At 41.9% G+C, this 19316-nt stretch overlaps 1 protein-coding gene across 3 annotated transcripts in view; it reads left to right on the forward strand.

Annotated features, from left to right (window-relative positions):
* Window positions 1-19316, forward strand: part of LOC132286465 (rhodanese-like domain-containing protein 8, chloroplastic) — an 87567-nt gene that overhangs the window by 58429 nt on the left and 9822 nt on the right. For 2 of the 3 annotated variants that reach the window (XR_009472788.1, XM_059788803.1), the window contains exon 7: window positions 6635-6910. The exons of the other annotated variant lie outside the window; for it this stretch is intronic. Coding sequence is in view for 1 of the 2 variants with exons in the window: in XM_059788803.1 (XP_059644786.1) it covers window positions 6635-6910 (276 nt within the window). In the remaining variant the exon portion in view is untranslated. The remainder of the gene's footprint in view (window positions 1-6634; window positions 6911-19316) is intronic. 3 annotated transcript variants of the gene reach the window in all.

The following is a 19316-nucleotide window of genomic DNA, read 5'->3' on the forward strand; positions in this document are numbered from 1 at the left end:
GGACTATTTTCAACCATAAGAATTCACATATTCCTAAAGCTATGGCACGAAATTCAGCTTCTGCACTTGACCTTGCAACTATTGGCTGCTTTTTGCTCCTCCATGTAACAAGATTCCCACCTAGGAAGGCACAATAACCCGAGGTTGATCTTTTATCTGACACTGAACTTGCATAGTCCGAGTCTGTGTAAACTTCTAAGTTCAAGCACAATCCTCTCTTGAACTGGACTAGGTTTTAGATATTGCAGGATTCTGTATACTGCTTGGAAATATACTTGCTTTGGGTTGTGCATAAATTGGCTCACTATAGTAACTGCATAGGCGATGTCAAACCTGGTGTGAGACAAGTAGATTAATCTTCCAACAAGTCTTTGATACATTCCTTTGTCAACTGGCTCATCATCAACAGCTTCGCCAAGCTTATGATTCGGTTCAATGGGAGTCTCCACGGGCTTACAACCTATCTTTCCTGTTTCTTTCAGTAAATCAATCACATACTTTTGTTTTGAGATGAAAATTCCCTCTTTGGAGCGAGCAACTTCAATTCCCAGGAAGTATTTCAGCTTGCCTAGGTCTTTTATTTCAAATTCTGTGGCCAGCTTAGCTTTAAGAGTTTCCCTTTCAGCTTGATCATTGCTAGTGACAATAATATCATCTACGTATACAATGAGGACAGTAACTCCCCCTGAAGAAGAGTGTTTTATGAACAGAGTATGATCACCTTGACTTTGTTTATAACCCATTGCTGACATTGCTTTTGCAAACCTGCCAAACCAAGCCCTGGGGGATTGCTTCAGTCCATACAATGCCTTCCTTAGTTTGCATACCCTATTCTTCTTCGGAAAACTGAATCCTGGAGGAGCTTCCATATATATTTCTTTTTCAAGATCTCCATGCAGAAATGCATTTTTTACATCAAACTGCTGCAAAGTCCAATCAAAGTTAGCAGCCAGAGACAATAAAATTCTTATTGTGTTCATTTTTGCCATTGGGGCAAAAGTTTCTTGATAATCAACACCAAAGGTCTGGGTATATCCTTTTGCTACTAGCCTCGCCTTGTACCTCTCAAGAGATCCATCTGCATTAAATTTTACTCAAAACACCCATTTGCATCCCACAGTTTTTTTGCCCTTTGGTAATTCAACCATCTCCTAAGTCTTGTTCTTCTCCAGTGCGTCCATCTCAACTTTCATGGCCTGCTTCCATTCCCTGCTGTTTAATGCCTCAGACAATGTTTTAGGAACGGCTATTGAGTTTAGATGAGTAAGGAAGGCTCTATGTGAGGGAGATAATTTTTCAAAGGAGACAAAATGAGAGAGTGGATGTTGTGTACACCTTCGGGTACCTTTTCGAACTGCAATGGGTAGTTCTAAATCAGTCTCATCAAACACAAGAGTGGAATTGTTTACCTGAGCAGTGTTTTTCTCCTAAGTGGTTTCTTTCCTAAGCATAGGTTTTGACTTTTGGGCTTGCTTCGGATTAGTCTTGCCTCCCTTCCTTCTCGAAAAAGCTTGAAGTGGTTTAGTGACTACTGGATTGATTGCTGGAGTTGGATTTTTAGGAAGAGATTGTGGTTGAGATTCAGGAGGTGTCACACCTGGATTTTGAAGTGGAGGAATATCAGAACTGGAATCAGAATTAGGTAGTGAAACCTGGGAATGAATGTGATCCAGACTTGGAGAAGACGGGGTAGGAGGGGAACCAAAGGAAACCGAGGCAGGAGCGGTTGCAGAACTTGGACTCAAAGATGGTGGTGACAATTTGGGCATAAGATCGAAATCAAGGATATCTACATCATCATCCTTTTCATCACTTGTTACCTCCCCCTGAGGAGAAGGATGATGAAAGAAACTCTCATGTTCAACAAATGTGACATCAATTGAAATGTAGGCTTCCGAGTAGGCGGATGGTAACATTTGTAACCTTTTTGAGTTGAAGAGTAACCTCTAAAAATACATTTAAGTGCTCGGGGATCAAGTTTGCTTCAATTGTGAGCATGAACATGAGTAAAGACAACACACCCAAATACCCGAGGAGACAACCTGTTTGGAGTAAGGAAGTCTGGAAAATGATTTGAAAGTGTTTCCCAAGGACTTATAAAATCTAAGACTTTGGTAGGTAATTGGTTGATGAGATGAGTGGCTATGAGAACGGCTTCCCCCCAAAAATATTTTGGAACTTGTCTTTGAAAAAGAAGAGCACGGGTAGTTTCGAGAAGATGTCCATTCTTTCTTTCGGCCACCCCATTTTGTTGGGGTGTGTCAATGCATGAGGACTCATGAACTATTCCCTCCTGGTTTAAATATGGTGATAGAATTTGGTTAAAATATTCTCTCCCGTTGTCTGTCCTCGCCCTTTTAATTTTCACCCCAAACTGTGTTTTTATCATGTTATGAAAAATTGGAAAGATATTGGCTACATCAGATTTTTGCTTCATGAGAAAAGTCCAAGTTACCCGCGTACAATCATCTATAAAAATGACAAACCAACGTGCTCCAGAATAATTAGCAACCCGTGAAGGACCCCAAACATCACTGTGCATCAAATCAAAAGGAACTGATGATTTATTATTGCTCAAAGGAAAGGAAACACGTTTATGTTTGGCAATTTCACAAATATCACAATGAAGTTGTTTCAAATCAACATTTTTAAACAAAGAAGGAAACATAAGACTGAGAGTTCTAAAGAAAGGATGACCAAGCTGAAAATGATGAAGGAGAATTTTGTCTTTATTTGTGGAGGAATTAGATAGAAGCACAGATGAACAACCAACTCCAGTATTCACTTTTCCACTCATGGGCTCGAGACAGTAAAGACCATCCTTTTCTTTAGCATGCCCAATCGTCTTCCCCGAAGCTCGGTCCTGAAACACATGAATTTTTTGAGAAAATAAGATTGCAGTTCATATCCTTGGTGATTTGTTTGACAGATAAAAGATTGGTTGTCAATTTGGGCACATGTAAAACATTTTTAAGACAGAAGGAAGGTCCTAAGGATAAGTCTCCCTGTCTTGCAACAGTGACTAAATTCCCATCAGCTATGGTGATCTTTTTATTACTAGGGCATGGTTTATAAGAAGAAAAAGATTGGGATGAGTTGGTCATATGGTCGGTTGCCCCTGAGTCGACAATCCAAAAGTGTGGGTGGATTAAAACATTATCTGAGACACTAAGAGCATGAGAACCAGAATACATACCAGAAAGTGCTAATGAACAGGCACCTGTAGGTTCTTCGAGTGAATCAAGAAGGGATCGGAGGCGATCAATGTCTTCCTTACAGAATTCTCTGCTGCTGGAATTCGGTTGATTACTGGTATTATTAGTGCTATTTTGTGCAACGTGGGTTTGTCCCTTTTGCTGCCAGCTTCTTCCTCCGGAATTCCGGTTTAGCTGATTCATGTTTTGTGGCCTTCCATGTAGCTTATGGCAGGTGTCCTTCGTATGACCAGTTTTCTTGCAATAGTTACATACTAGATTCTCTTTGAATGTCCTCTTCGGGTCAGATTTCTTATAATCAGTAGTAGCTGAAGGCTTCTTCTCCAAAGTTTGCTCACTAGCAGCAGTTGTAAGCAGTGCCAATCCTTCCAATGGCTACGAATCCAACACAACTCCTCTCCTGCTCTCTTCAGCATGAATCGTTGCAATTGCTTCATTTAGGGAGGATAATCCTTTCCCCAAAGTCTGAACTCTTACAGTATCGAAATCCGAATTAAGGCCTGCTAAGAAATCATAGATTCGGTCTTTTTCTATGAAAGCCTTCAACAACGCAGCATCCTCGCTGTTCTTCATCTCGAGAACCTGGTAATAGTCCATCTCGTACCACAAATTTTTCAAGAGTGTTGGCATACTCAGTTACAGTCTTGTTCCTTTGTTTTGTAGCAGCTAGCTTCACCTTGATCTGCGTCATTTTTCTTCGAATAAGTTTGTCTAATCGCCTCCCATATCTCTTGAGCAGTTGTCAAAAACATGACAGTATCACTTATCTCGGGTATCATAGCATTCCATAGCCATGACATGACCATTGAGTCTTCTTCGTCTCAAGCAGCAAACTTTGGATCTTCCTTCTTAGGCCCTTTTCCAAGAAGATGGTTGAGCTTGCCCTTCCCTTTCAGAAAGGTTTGAACAAGTTGAGACCACTTTAAATAGTTCGTTCCATTCAGCCTATACGCAGCTTGAATGTTCTGTAGATCTCCAGGAACCTGTTGTTGGATTGTAGGCTCCTCCGATTGAGAGCTGGTTTGTGTTACCTCTGACATCTCGTTTTTTTTCTTCTGTAAAAACTGAACTCCAAGCTGCTATGAAATCTGTAAGTGATGAAATATTTTATCCCAGAAAGAGCACCTAGGGCTCTGATACCATAACACAGAAATTGGGAAAATTGAAGTATATTTCATGACTTTTTAATACAAAGTAGCCCGACCTTTATAGGCTGAATACAATTAGATCAGAATCCAGTAAATTAAGGAATATGCAATCAAATCCCTAAGATCAGGAAATAAAATAAGTCAACCTAAAATTTAATACACCAGCTATATTAGCCTATAATCAGACAGTTAATACTTTCCAAATTTATCTAAAAATTACATAAATCACGTAATTCTCCAACAATATTGATGATGATTGTTTCTCTGTACATGTAAGGGTGATTTGGTTTTCCGGTTGAGTGATTCATTCTTACATGTATTGTGTTGGTTTTGTTACCGAATTGCCAAATGGGGAGAATGTTAGGTAAATCTGTCAAGCTCAATCAAATATCTTGGTAAAGGTAATATGAGACGTTAGTGGCCATCGATTGAATAGAGGAGTCCAATCGATGTTTCAATTGATTCAAATTTTCAAGTAAGATTAGTGTCAGAATACAAATGTTTCGGTTGAAGGTATGATTGATTGAAACTAGACACAGTGCTTCCATCTATACTTCTATCAATCAATCAGCACCAAATTTTTATAGAAACTCTCCTAAAACAAAATTTTAGAAGGTTTTATCTTCCTATTTTATGTAAATTTGCTAAATTGATAATAAATATGGGATTATAGTTATTCCAGGGTTGGGCTCTACAACTTTTATAGCTTTATTGAGAGAATTTATATTTATAGAGAGAGAGAAAGCTTTGAGATTCAATCTAGGGTTTATCATGGACAACCATATTCCCATGCAATTGAGAAAATCAAAGCTAGCAGCGCATATGAGACTATTAAACAAGGCATCAACTGGTATATTTGTGAAGAACAAGGATTTAAACAACCATAGAGTGAGCAGATCTCGTGCGGAACGAATTTGTTGACTGGCAGCAACAGAGATCCGGTTGGATAATTTGGCATATGCCTGGATCATAGGTAACTAGGGCATACTTGGGATAGAATTTTGTTAATGTTGTGGGAATCCTTTTGTCCAATAGTGAATTGTTTGCGCCTGGACAGAGGGTCCTGTGTTTTTTTTCCCTTTCTAGGGCCTTTTCACCAAAAGAGCTTGTGTCTCTGATTTACGGTGCTTTATTTGTTTGAATGTTTGTGATTGAGACACGTGAATGACTAACTAACTGAAAATAGGACAAGGGTCAAACTAAAATTTGGAAAGTTATTCTCAATTAAGTACCCGTAAGACCTATCCACCCTTCCTCTACGCCTAATTGAAATGTGTGTTTTGGCGTATCTGAGCCTTTAGTAAAGATCTAGAATTCTTCAATTGGAGCATATTGATTGTGGATTCCTCACATGTATTCATCCAATTCATTCCAAATCAATGATCTTTTTTTTTTTTTTTTTTTTTTTTCTTTTTCATCTTGTTTTTTGGGGTCAAATATTGACTTGATAAAAGTTAAGACTTCAGCCAATGAAGCCTATATGCAAATTGTTCTTTCATTTATAGATTGGGAATTACGTCACAAAATAAAAACATTACAGCCAAATAGAAACTTGATACCAAGGCCTAAACATTCCGCCTAAAAACAAAAGCAGCAAGACAGAAAAACCACCCAAACATACATAAAATCCAACCAAATTGTTAACAGAAAGCAGTTGTTTTTGTTGCATGCTGCCAAACCATTGCGAAGGACTTTCCCTTATCTTGTTTTCAGTTGGGGCCTATTCTAAATTCACCAAGGTCCATTCCTTTGTAATGCCACTCATTTAACTTACATTGCTTTTGAGATAAATACCTCTATGATTGTAACAATGGTGGAAGGAAAACACGTAAAGAACGTACCCATACATATCTTATTGGATGCAACACATATGATAAATGCAAGAGTAAGTGCATTCAGCATTATATTCTTCAATGCGTATAGAAGGAATATTATTCTGACGTCTTCTGTAATCTGATTCAGAGTATGGTTCTGATATGGTTTACATTGAGACTGAAAGAATATATTGTATTCTGAATTTTTATTTTATTTTATTTTATTTTTTTCAAGTTTCCTTACATAATTGTTTTATTTTAGGAACTCAAGGGGCCTATAATACCAGTGGAAGATTTAATTTTTAATTTTTTAATTTTATAGTATATATATATTCCATTTTTCTTTTTCGTTTCCTTGTCCATATTGACTGATATAGGGGCTCTTATAGATTTTTTTTTTTTTCGCTGCTATTTTTATTTTTATTTTTCAACTCATCTGTTTTCTTGTTTATGACAGACAAAGGGGCTTCAAAAACTTGTACACCTTGATCGGAGGTGTTTCTCATTATCTCAAGAATGAAGGCCCAGTAGAATGGGTTGGAAATCTGTTTGTCTTCGACTCTCGTCTCTCTCTACCACCTTCCACTTTCAAGCCTGAAGTAATGACCAAATCAAGCAGCATGCTAGTTGTTTCCAGGGATACCTCATTTGCTAGATGCTACATATGTGGTTCACAACTTTCTGAATTGAGGCACCGTAACTGTGCAAATATTGACTGCAACCTGCTTTTCTTGTAAGTTCCAAATTTTCTTTATTTAAGAGAAGATTGGGTTTTGGGGGGGGGGGGGGGGGGGGGGGGGAGGGGTGGAATAAAAATCACTTAAGAAAGATTGATAAAACAAACCCACAAACACATTTGTGCATCCAAAGCCCATGAATTAGGTAACCAAATCATGTCCACACGCCCTTCTCATGAAACCTTTTTCTTGGACGGAAATGCCCTTACACCATATAGCTTAACTTCATCTTGACATCATAATCATGTTTGGATCCATTCAAGTGCAAATAAGGCAGCTACCCTGGAAATTGTCTTGTCTAACTAGCAACGGTTCCAGAATAACTAATGGAAAGAAAGCTGCAGTTATAGAATTGATGGGGTTACATGTGTGAAATGTAGTAGAACCGGAACCCAAGGATTTGAAACAAAGTTGCACATTGTTCACTGAGGTAAACTAGAGGGGAGTAAATAGGTCTTGTAGAACAATTTATTAATTCATTTTTTGTTATTCTAGTTATGGCTAGTGTTTCACTAAATAAATTAACTCCATAATATAAATAAAGCAGTAAAGCAATAAATGAAAGATACCAGAATTTAAACGAGAGTCAAAAACCACGGGACCTAGTCCAGACAACTAATTTACCATAGTAAGAGATGTACAACCTTTGTCACAGTTCAGTTGCCTTGAATCCTTAATTGATCTCTAAACACATTAAGACACTAAACCATAAGCATCCTTGATGATCCCTAGGTCATCTTTCTCATCTGTCAATAGCATTTGCTCCTCTCGAATCCGCCTCTTATTGATTAGCATCAGCCTCTAGTTGTACAATATGAGAATCTGATGTGGATTGCTCAAAACATGTTGAATAGTCTTCAGAAGCTCAGCAGCAGACGTATCAACACATAAAATCAACAACTCACCAAATACTAATGCATATGATGATTGTTGTAAACAAAAGATGCACTAAATCCTCACAAGTCATCTCTCAAAAATATTTGGATAGTATGCACAAAATGATTTTTGTTTCGTATCATGAGATTTGTTCTTGTGAATAAAAAGAAAAACAGTGTTTCTGCTTTTCAAATTTTGTATCAGTATTTAATTTAGAAGTTTTATTATTGAAAGTACCTTGAGGTTCAACAACTGCAACCAATGCAACTTGGGATACCTCATCAGCCTCAGAAGAAGAATCATCACTATCCCATTCAGATGAATAAGAAAGCATTGCTTCAATGCCCCATCCTAGGCTTCCTCCTCCTTTTTATCTTTTAAATCTTCTCTAGGGTAAACTTACCAAACTGAGTAGGAGTTGATAAACTTGGTTGCCTTGGACCATTGGTAGTTGATCCATTCTTCAGCCGTTGCTCAGGTTGATATCTGATTCAATCCAGCTTCCCAGAGATGCTAGCCTATTTTTTCCTAGCTCTAGTTTAGAGGTATTTTGTGTATTTGCTTTAGGCATTTAGAGTTTACGCATTGGGTTTACGGAATCATAAATCCTATAATAATAGCTATTTATGTGTTTCAATGGTCAACACGAAGATAGAATGCACCCAAAATTGGATTCGATTGGGTTCCCTGTTCTTTATGCCCCATAAGGATTAGATTATGCGTTTTGGTCTGGTTCCAAGTTGTCTCTGACTTGAGAGAGTTTGATGAGGTCGTTCGTGGATGTTGCGAGGTTTCCCCGTCTTTTTCAAGGCGGAACTGTTAGATCTGCAAACACATATCGAGGACATTCGTTTTTCCTAGATAATGATTCGGTTGAAAGAAGAAGAGAGGACCTTCGATCGTGTTTGGTGGGAAAGTTCGACAAGGATGTGGGTGATTGGGCTCAAATCGCAGGTTGGGCTTCTCGGGTTTGGAAGGTTTCTGCCGGTGTTGTGATCTCACCTCTACCGGATTCTTTGTTGCTTTTTCGTTTTCCTTCTACGAAGGAAGCGGCTTGTGTGCTTAAAGAATGGCGTCGTGTTTGGGGGATGGCCACACTACGAATGGAATCTTGGAGTTTTAGGGTGGGGTGCTCCGAGGTGTTGAAGGGTAAGGGCCTGAAGATTGTGACGTTGTATGGTCTCCCTCTCCATCTTTGGAGTCATGCCCTGTTTGTTATGGTCGGTGATCTTTGCGGTGGTTTCATTTGGGTGGACGCCGATGATTCAATTGACGCTGAAAGGGTTCACATAACAGTATTAGACGGCAAGGTTTCTCCCCCTTTCGTTTTCATCCACGATGACCGTCTCTACTACAAAGTAAAAGTGTGGGAAGAGAAGCCTCCTGAGCTTGTTCCGACAACGGATAGTTTGGAAGGAGGCGATGGTTCACACCTGCTGAAGGAGACAGAATGGTTAAGGTGGGAGTCTTTGGGGAAGAAAGGCTTGGCTAAGTTTCAGAGATGGGAGGAATGGAGGGACGATTTATGGAAGCGTAACTCGGAATGTTTTAGACGATTTTTCACTCTGAGAAGGAAAGAAGTCAAATCGGATGGAACTGCTTCTCGTCGGCAAGAGAGGTTCCGGAAAAGGCATAAGGAGGGTGGTCTCATCGGTCTTGGCCGGCCGACGTTCATGCAGATGTGGAGAAAGGAGCGTCGGTATGGTGGTTCTCACGTTAATCAAGCGCGTGGGAGGGAGAACGTTGGCGGCCTGACACGTGGTTGGCGCAGAGGCTTTGGCCGTTCAAAGTGGTTGATAGCTGCATCCAATTTCATTTCAAAACCTTGGGCTCCGAATATAAGCAAGACCAATTTTGGAGTTAAGTCGGTGACTGGGCCTCATATTGGGCTGAGAGTTAAGGATTTTGGATCTAATTCTTTTTTCTTCTTCTCGTGGGCTTGTGGTTGGTAAGCCTGACCTGATTAACGAAGATATGTTATTATCTGATGGTTCGGATGGAGGTGGTAAGGCCCAATCTGTGGATGTTGTATGTAGTGGACATGGACCCGTTGACTTGGGTTGTGCTTTGAAGGAAGGTCCGGGTGCTTTTAATGTTTCTTCTTCTGGGCCAGTGTTGGGTAACCGGTTTGGGCCTTTATGTGATGCTGTTGATTCCATTGAAATTAATCCGTCCACAGCGTTTCCTGAAGGCTCTAGAAGAAGTCGAAGTTCTAAGGGTCTGTTGCAGGGACACCGTATGAAGAAGAAAGTAATTTTCCCCCCTGTTCGCAAAAAATGGTCTAGAAAGGAAAAACAGAAGTGGATTCCGGTGTCGATGTTGGCCTCTGGATCGGGTATGTCTTTTGATTCGCCTCATCACTCTCCCGCTTTCCCTTCTTCTTCCACTTCTCATCCCTGTGGGTTGTCTCGAAGGAGCTTGGTGCCGAAAAAGAGAGTTGTGGCTTTTGTGTCTAAATGCTTGTCTCCGGTTTTTGAAAGGGAGCCGGAGCTTTTTCTTGAGAAAAGACCTGGTCACAACGATGATTTTGAGATGGGTTCCCCTCGGTTGTGTGATGTTAGCAGTGACGGCTTTACTGTGTGTGTGGGGCGGGATGTGCAGATAAGGATTGATGATGTTTCAGCTGCTGTGCTCTTGAACGAGTTGAGAGCTCATCTTGTGTCGAAGGGCTCTGTTTCTGACCAGAATGATCGTTTGGCTGATGAGGTGTTTGGAACTCCTTTTTCTTGCTGCTCTCCATCTTTGTCATCTATTGAGTTTGGGGAGGATGGGTCGTGTTCCTCTGTTCATGGGGAGGCGGGCATGTTTTTGTGGAATGGATGTGAGTCTGATGCTGATTTGTTTACTCCTTTGGCAGTTGTTAGACCAGAAGAGGATACTGCAGAAGGAAGGGGTTTTGATGCTGGGTTGGCTGATTTGGAGAAAGATTGGTTGAAAGAAAATGGTGTTGAGATAGGCTCCCTTTTGGGTGTGTCATTTGAGGGTCGGATGGAGGAGGTGACAAATCTTTTCCTTGATGTTCTTAATGCTCAGTTTGCTGATAGAATGGAATGTAGGGGGAGTGCTCCAGTAATGAGAGAGGAGAGAGGGTTTCCAAGTCCCTTGACTCTCGTTACTTACGAAAGGAGGAGGAGGAGGAGGGGGGCCAGGGAGAGGGCCAGTGGGAGGAGGGGTGACACAGTTAATACTACTGTTTCCCTATGAAGCTTCAAATTCTTTCTTGGAATGTTCGGGGTCTTAACGACCCGACTAGAAGGAAAGTGGTGAAATCGGTGATTCGGAAAGTGGGTGGTCATCTAGTTTGTCTTCAAGAAACAAAGATTGCTTCTATGACGGATGTGATTGTTCGAAGTTTGTGGGGTGGGAGATTCGTGGAATGGTGTGCCCTGGATGTGATTGGTTCTTCGGGAGGTATCCTGATTATGTGGGATGTTCTTTGGAGCTCTTTGTTGGATTCTCAGTTTGGGTGTTTCTCGGTTTCCTGTACTCTTTCCATGGTGGAGGATGGCTTTTGATGGATTTTTTCTGGGGTCTATGGGCCTACAGAGGATAGTGAATGCCATTTGTTCTTGGAGGAGTTGGGGGAGATTCGTAGGCAAAGGTCATTGCCTTGGTGTATCGGGGGGGATTTCAATGTTGTTCGTTCCCCTTTTGAGAGATTGACAGGGGGAAGATGGACAGCTGATATGATGGCTTTTTCAGAGTTCATTGATGCTTGCTGTTTGCTTGATTTGCCTTTGGTGGGTGGGCCTTTCACTTGGTCCAGTGGGCGTTCTCCTCCTACTCTTTCTCGTATTGATAGATTCTTGGTGTCGAGTGATTGGGAGGAGAAGTTTTCTGATGTTTTTCAGACCATCTTGGCTCGTCCTTTGTCGGATCATGTTCCGTTGTTGTTGGACTGTGGCAGGCTGCGTAGCAGAAGATCCCCATTTAGATTTGAGAATATGTGGCTCCGTGTTGAAGGTTTCTTGGAGCGAGTTCGATCCTGGTGGGCGGGGTATGGAGTGGTTGGCACTCCGAGTCACTCTTTGGCAGGCAAGTTGCGTTTTTTAAAGAATGACCTCAAAGTTTGAAGAGCTGTAACGGGGATAAAGCTCCTGGACCGGATGGTTTTACTATGAGGTTCCTTTTGGAGTGTTGGGAGGTGGTCTGTGGGGAGGTGATGGGCTCTTTTCATGCCTTCCATGCGCAGGGCTTTTTTGAGAAAAGTTTGAATGCAACCTTTATTGCTCTTATTCCAAAGAAGGGAGAGGCTATGGATGTTAGAGACTTCCGCCCTATTAGTTTGGTGGGTTGTTTTTACAAGCTGATTGCGAAAGTCTTGGCCTCTAGGTTGAAGAAGGTGATGAATGGTATCATTTCTGACTCTCAGAATGCATTTGTGGGAGGTCGGCAGATCTTGGATTCAGTTCTTATTGCTAGTGAATGTGTTGATTCCCGCTTGAGCAGTGGTGTCCCGGGTGTTCTTTGCAAGCTTGATATTGAAAAGGCATACGATCATGTGAGCTGGAGTTTCCTTCTCTACCTTTTAGAGAGGATGGGTTTTGGTGGGCGGTGGAGGGGATGGATTCTTTTTTGCATCTCTAGCGCTCGTTTCTCTGTCCTTGTGAATGGAGTGCCGACGGGTTTCTTCTCTAGCTCGAGGGGCTTGAGGCAAAGGGATCTGCTCTCCCCTTTCCTGTTCCTTTTTGTGATGGAGGCTCTTAGTAGATTGCTGAAGAGGGCTATGGAGTGGGGTTCTTTGAGAGGCTGTCGGGTGGGTAGGGATGCTGCTAGTCAATTGGAGGTCTCTCATTTGATGTTTGCAGATGACACTATTGTGTTTTGTGATGCGGAAGCGTCCCAGCTAAGGTTTTTGAGATGCGTTCTGATTTGGTTTCAAGTTGTGTCTGGCCTTAAGGTTAATGTTGGTAAGAGTCTTCTTGTGCCTGTTGGAGATGTTCCAGAAATTGAGTTGTTTGCTCAGATCCTTGGATGTTGCACCGGCTCTTTTCCCATTTCTTATTTAGGATTGCCTTTGGGTGCCCCTTCGAGATGCGTGGGGAGCTGGGATCCGGTTGTAGACAGAGTTAAGAGGAGGTTGGCGGGTTGGAAAAAGCAGTACCTGTCCAAGGGGGGTCGGGTTACCCTGATTAAGAGCACCCTTTTTAGCCTTCCTACATACTTCTTATCTCTGTTTCAGATTCCTTCTTCAGTGGCTGAGAGAATTGAAAGATTGCAGTGCAATTTTCTTTAGGGAGGGAAAGGAGAAGAGTTCAAGTTTCACTTGGTTCGGTGGGATCAAGTGTGCAGTCCAATTCGGTTTGGAGGCTTAGGGTTTCGGAGGTTGTTGCCTTTTAATAAGGCTCTTCTTGGTAAATAGCTTTGGAGGTTTGGGATCGAGAGGCATTGGTTATGGAGGAAAGTTATTGCTTGCAAATATGGGGAAAGTCGTGGTGGGTGGTGCTCTCTGGTGATGCGTGGTCCAAGGGGGGTGGGAGTTTGGCATTTCATTCGGAGAGGTTGAAATGACTTCTGCAAGCATATTCGTTTTCGTATTAAAGAAGGAAGGAGGATCAGTTTTTGGAAGGATCTCTGGTGTGGGGAACTCCCTCTTGCTCTAGCGTTCCCACGGCTCTACAGGATTCTTCTCATCGACAGGCCATGGTTGTTGACTGTTATCATCTTGATAACGGGAGACTGTCTTGGGATGTTCAGTTCATGAGGCATTTTAGGATTGGGAGATCGAGGATGTTTCTCGTTTTCTGGAGCTGTTGTATAGCCAAGTGATTTCTTTTGGGGAATCGGATTGGTGGTTCTGGATTCCTAACTCGCATGGCTGTTTTGAGGTTAGGTCCTTTTTCAGATGTCTTTCGGTTAGTCATGGAGATCCATTCCCTTGGAAGTCTATTTGGCGGTCCAAGGCTCCCCGCAAGGTCGCCTTTTTTGCTTGGACTTCTGTTCTGGGTAAGATTTTAACCCAGGATATTCTGAGGAGGAGGAATCAGGTGGTGGTCAATCACTGTTACATGCGTTTATGTAATGAGGAATCTGTTGATCACCTCCTTTTACATTGCAGCATGGCCAGAGATTAGTGGGATTTGAGGCTTCGATTATTTGGGGTCCATTGGGCCATGCCTTCTTCCTCTAGAGGGTTGATTGAGGCTTGAAGAGGCGTCTTTGTTGGGGTTGGCATTAGGGACGCTTGGAGGGCTACGCCGCTTTGTATCTGGTGGTGTATTTGGCTTGAGAGAAATAGGAGATATTTTGACGGAGAAAAGAAGCCTGTTTCTATGCTTAAGTTCTCTGTTATTTTTACTTTTTTTTGCTGGGTTTCAGGGAGAGATTATAGATCTATGGAGGAAATTATTGTTTTCTTGGCCACTCTGAAGGTCTAAGGCGCCCTTTGGCCCTTTTGTTTTCCCTTTGTTTCTCTGGGCTTCGCTCCCCTTTCGAGCGTTTTTAATAAAATCTTACTTATCAAAAAAAAAAAAAAAAAATCTTCTCTAGGTTTCTTGGGAGTTTCCCCTAGAAAGTGACCTTTTTCGCCACAATTCCAGCAGCCTAATTCTTTCAAATTTATTTTAGATTTGTCCTTCTTAGGTTCAAATTTCCTTGAAGATTTACCTTTTTTGCTATATTTGTTTTTCAAGAATATTTTAAATTTTCTAGCAAGTAAAGCAATTTCATCATCAGATTCACTACTCTTCACTAGTATCCTCTTCAATACTCCCTCTGTCTCATATTAGTTGTCCACTTTTCATATTATAACTTTTTAAGGGGACATGCAATTAGTGCATTGTCTCCTTTTAAAATTACCACGTTGTCATTTTAAGTTTAAATGTGTATATTACGATGTTAGGAGATTTTCAAGAACTGAAAGGGTAATTATGGGAAAATTATATTTTTTTTTTTTGCTTTGACTTGTCAAATAGGACAACTAATTTGGGACACCCTAAAAGGAATAATTGACTACTAATATGGGACAGAGGGAGTAGCTCTTATTACAAGGTTCCTTTATTTTTTAGGTGGAGGGTTATTGAGTTCATAAGTTTGTAGTGATCCTATTAAGTCAACTACCTTAATCTCATCTATGTTTTTACTCTCTTCTATGGCAGTCACCATAACTTTAAACTTTTGAGGAAGTGACCTAAGTATCTTCCTAACAAATTTCTTCTCAGGGATTGGTTCACCTAGCATAAAGCTGTAGTTCGATATGACATTAATCTTAGTGGAATATTCATCGAATGTTTCATTATCTTCCATCCTATGATTTTCAAACTCAGTGGCCAACATTTGAAGTTTGGATATTTTGATGAGATTAGTTACCTCATGATCGTTTTCTAGAATCTCCAATACATCCTTTTCGATAGTGCAGTTCATAATTTTACCAACTTAGTTGAGTTCACAGCTGAAAAATAGTGTTGAATGCCTTAGAAATAAAGTTTGTAGTTCATCTTTATTTCAGTCAGACATTGCTTCAAAATCTCATTCTCAGTAGTTGGTAAGTTGTAGCTAAGTTCTACAGATTGCTAGACCTTTTCATCTAGAGACATTAGGAATCTCCTAGTCCCTAGTTTTCTAGTATTTATAATTTGTTCCGTCAAACAAATTTACCTAACTATGGAATTGTCTTCTTTAAGACCTTCCATTATTGGCTCTGTATCCTTTGAGCGATCCACTTTGATCCAAATTGATGGATTACATGCTTGAAACGTACCATAATTGGAACCCGAGGCTCTGAAACAAAGTTATGCAAGGTCCACTGATCTAGACCTAGAGTGGGTGAATAGCTTTTGTAGAACAAATTAGAAATCTGATTTTTGTTTTCATATTGTTTGATTAAACATTGTGTGATTGATAATCTCAATATATTTTTTTTGATAAGTAAAATTGTATAAAAGTGCTCAAAAGGGGAGCGAATTCTAAGAAAGTACACAAGGCTATAAAGGACCTAAGCCTTCAAAGAGGCCAAAAAATCAACAATCTCCTCTAAAGACTATAATCTCTCCTTGAAACCCAACAAAAAGAGTGGAAATAATAGAGAATTTAAGAATAGAAATCGACATCTCCTGCCCTTCAAAATATCTCCTATTCCTCTCGAGCCATATACACCAACACACACACAGAGGTGTAGCCCTCCAAGCATCCCGAATGTGAGCTCCCACAAAGCAACCACTCCAGGCCTCAATCAACCCTCTTACGGAACAAGGCATAACCCATAGAAACCCAACCAAGCCAATCATCAAATCCCAGCACGCTCTAGCAATGGTGCAATGTAAGAGAAGATGATCCACTATCTCCTCATTGCGAAGGCACGTATGGTAACGATTAACCACCACCTTATTTCTCCTCGTCAAGTTATATTGGGTTAAAATCTTTCCCAGAACAGAGGACTATGCAAAAAAAGGTCACCTTAAGAGGAGTCTTTGAGCGCCAAACGGACCTCCAAGGAAAGTAATCCCTAGGATGATCCGTGAGGCACTTGAAGAAGGACCTAACCTCGGAACGCCCATGAAAGTTATCATCCCAAGTCCAACAATCAGAGTCCTCAGCCACAATCCTCTGGCGAAACAACAGCTCCAAGAAACGAATGGCATCCTTAATCTCCAAGTCCTGAAGCAATCGCCTGAATCGAACATCCCACACCAGTCTCCCATTATCAAGATGATAACAATTGATCACCATGGCCTGCCTATCCGTAGCAATCTTGAAAAGCTGAGGAAGAGCGAGAGCGAGAGGAATATCTCCACATTAAACATCCTCCTAAAAACTAACCCTCCTACCATCCCTGAGTCGAGAACGGATATGTTTGAAAAAATCATCCCACCCTTCCGAATAATCTTCCAAACCCCCACACCCCGAGGCCCACGCACTTCCAAGGAACACCACCCTCCTCTACTCTCCTCCAAACCGACTCGCCACAACCCTTCTCCAAAGCCAGTGTCTCTTCACTCCAAACCTCCATACCCATTTCCTAAGGAGAGCCTTATTAAAAGGCACCAATCTTCTAAGCCCAAACCTCCATTCCGAATAAGTTTGCAAACATGCTCCCATCGAACCAGATGGAACTTGAACGCTTCCCCCCCCACAGAAAATTACGCTGTAATTTCTCAATCCTCTCCACCATAGAAGAGGGAATCTGAAAATGGGAGATAAAATAAGTGGGAAGGCATGAGAGAGTGCTCTTAATCAGAGTGACCCGACCTCCCTTGGAGAGGTACTGTTTCTTCTAACCAGCTAAACTCCTCTCAAATCTATCCACCATAGGATCCTAAACCCCCACACACCTCGAAGGAGCTCCCAGAGGCAACCCTAAGTAAGAGATGGGAAAAGAACCAGTACGATAACCAAGAATATCAGCAAAAGTCTCAATCTCAGGGACCTCCCCCACCGGCACCAGAACGCTCTTACCAACATTCACCTTGAGGCCAGAAACAACTTGGAACCAAATCAGAACACATCGCAGATAACGAAGCTGGGACACATTTGCATCACAAAGAACTAACGTGTCATCTGCAAACATTAAATGGGAAATCTTCAACTGGGAAGCAACATCCCTGCCCACCCGAAAGCCACTAAAAAATCCCAGCTCAACCACCCTACTCATCAATCTACTGAGGGCCTCCATGACAAACAGGAACAAGAAAGGGGAGAGCGGATCCCCCTGTCTCAAGCCCCTCGAACTAATTAAAAAACTTGTAGGAGCACAATTCACAAGAATCGAAAAGCGAGCACTGGAAATACAAAACTGGATTCATCTCCTCCACCGATCACCAAACCCTATCCTCTCCATCAGGTAAAGAAGGAAGCTCCAACTTATATGATCATACGCCTTCTCGATATCTAACTTACATAGAACACCTGGGACCCCACTACGCAATCTGGAATCTACACACTCACTAGCAATGAGAACTGAATCTAGAATCTGACGTCTCCCACAAAAGCATTCTGAGAATCAGAAATGACACCATCCAGAACTTTCCTCAACCTAGTAGTAAGGACCTTGGCAATCAATTTGTAGATACACCCCACCAAACTAATAGACCGAAAATCCTTAACATCCAACGCCCCTCCCTTTTTCGGAATGAGAGCAATGAAAGTGGCATTCAGACTCTTCTCAAAAGAGCCTCGAGCATGGAAATCATGAAAAGTGCCCATCACCTCCCCTCTAACCACCTCCCTGCACTCCAGAAGGAATCTTATGGTGAACCCATCTGGACCTGGGGCTTTATCCCCATTACAGCTCTTCAAAGCAATTAGAATCTCCTCTTCAGAGAAAGGTTGCTCCAGACCCGTGCACTCCTCGCTCGAAATAGAGGCAAACTGAAGCCCATCAAGCAAAGGTCTCCAACCAACAGTCTTTGTGAACAATTTCTCATAGAACTCTGAAATGCCCTTGTAAACCTCCTCCTTCTTACAAAACAACTCCCCTTCCACCCGAATCCTCCCAATATGATTACCCCTTGGCCAATCAATGGAAAATTTTTGTGTTCCTATCCCCCTCCTTAAGCCACAAAGCCCTAGACTTTTGCCTCCATGAGATCCCCTCCATGATCGCAATCTCAGCAAATTCCGCTTGACACTCCACCCTCCTAGCCTTCAAGGAATCCACCAACTCCCCTTGACCTTCTATCCGGTCAATATCAGCAATCTCAGCAAGAACCCGATTCTTTCTCCACACAATGTTCCCGAAGACCTCTTTGTTCCAAAATTTGATATTATCCTGCAAAAGACACAAATTTCCTGCAAGCAAATGACTTGGGCTGCCAGCCACCCCTAACCCGTCCCACCCCGAACCCCTCCCACCAGAGATGAACCCTCTCCAGAAAACCCTCAGCCCGAAGCCACATATTTTCAAATCTGAAAGGAGAACGTCTACTGCGCAACCCGCCACAATCCAACATCAATGGAACATGGTCAGAGACAGGATGAGCCAAAGTAGCCTGCACAACATCAGACAACTTCTCCTCCCACTCCCCGGACATAAGGAATCTATCAAGCCGAGAGAGAGTAGGGGGAGAGCGGCCACTAGACCAAGTAAAAGGCCCTCCCTCCAAAGGCAAGTCAACCAGCCTAAACTCATCAATGAACTTCGAAAAGGACTCCATATCTGTCGTCCACCTACCCCCTGTCGACCTCTCAAAAGGAGAGCGAACAACATTAAAATCCCCTCCAACACACCAAGGTAACAACCATCTTTTTCTAACCTCCCCCAACTCCTCCCAAAGCAAACAGCAAGCTCTGTCTTCGGTAGGCCCATAAACACTAGAAAAGACACAATGAACACCATCCTCCACCAAAGAGAGAACGAACGAAACAGAGAATCTCCTAACCTAAGAATCCACCTTAGACACCCATCTGTTATCCTACATGATCAAGATGCCACCCGAGGAACCAATAGCATCCAAGGCAAGCCACTCCACAAATCTGCCTCCCCAAAGGCTTCGCACCATCCTATCCGACATCGATGCAAGCTTGGTTTCTTGCGAACACACCACATGACCTTCCCCTTTACGAATAACCGACTTCACCACTTTCCTCTTG

Source organism: Cornus florida, unplaced genomic scaffold (assembly GCF_030987335.1).
Source record: "Cornus florida cultivar Cherokee Brave unplaced genomic scaffold, ASM3098733v1 CherokeeBrave_3.0.0_Hap2_Chr11, whole genome shotgun sequence".
In the NCBI taxonomy this organism is placed as follows: domain Eukaryota; kingdom Viridiplantae; phylum Streptophyta; class Magnoliopsida; order Cornales; family Cornaceae; genus Cornus; species Cornus florida.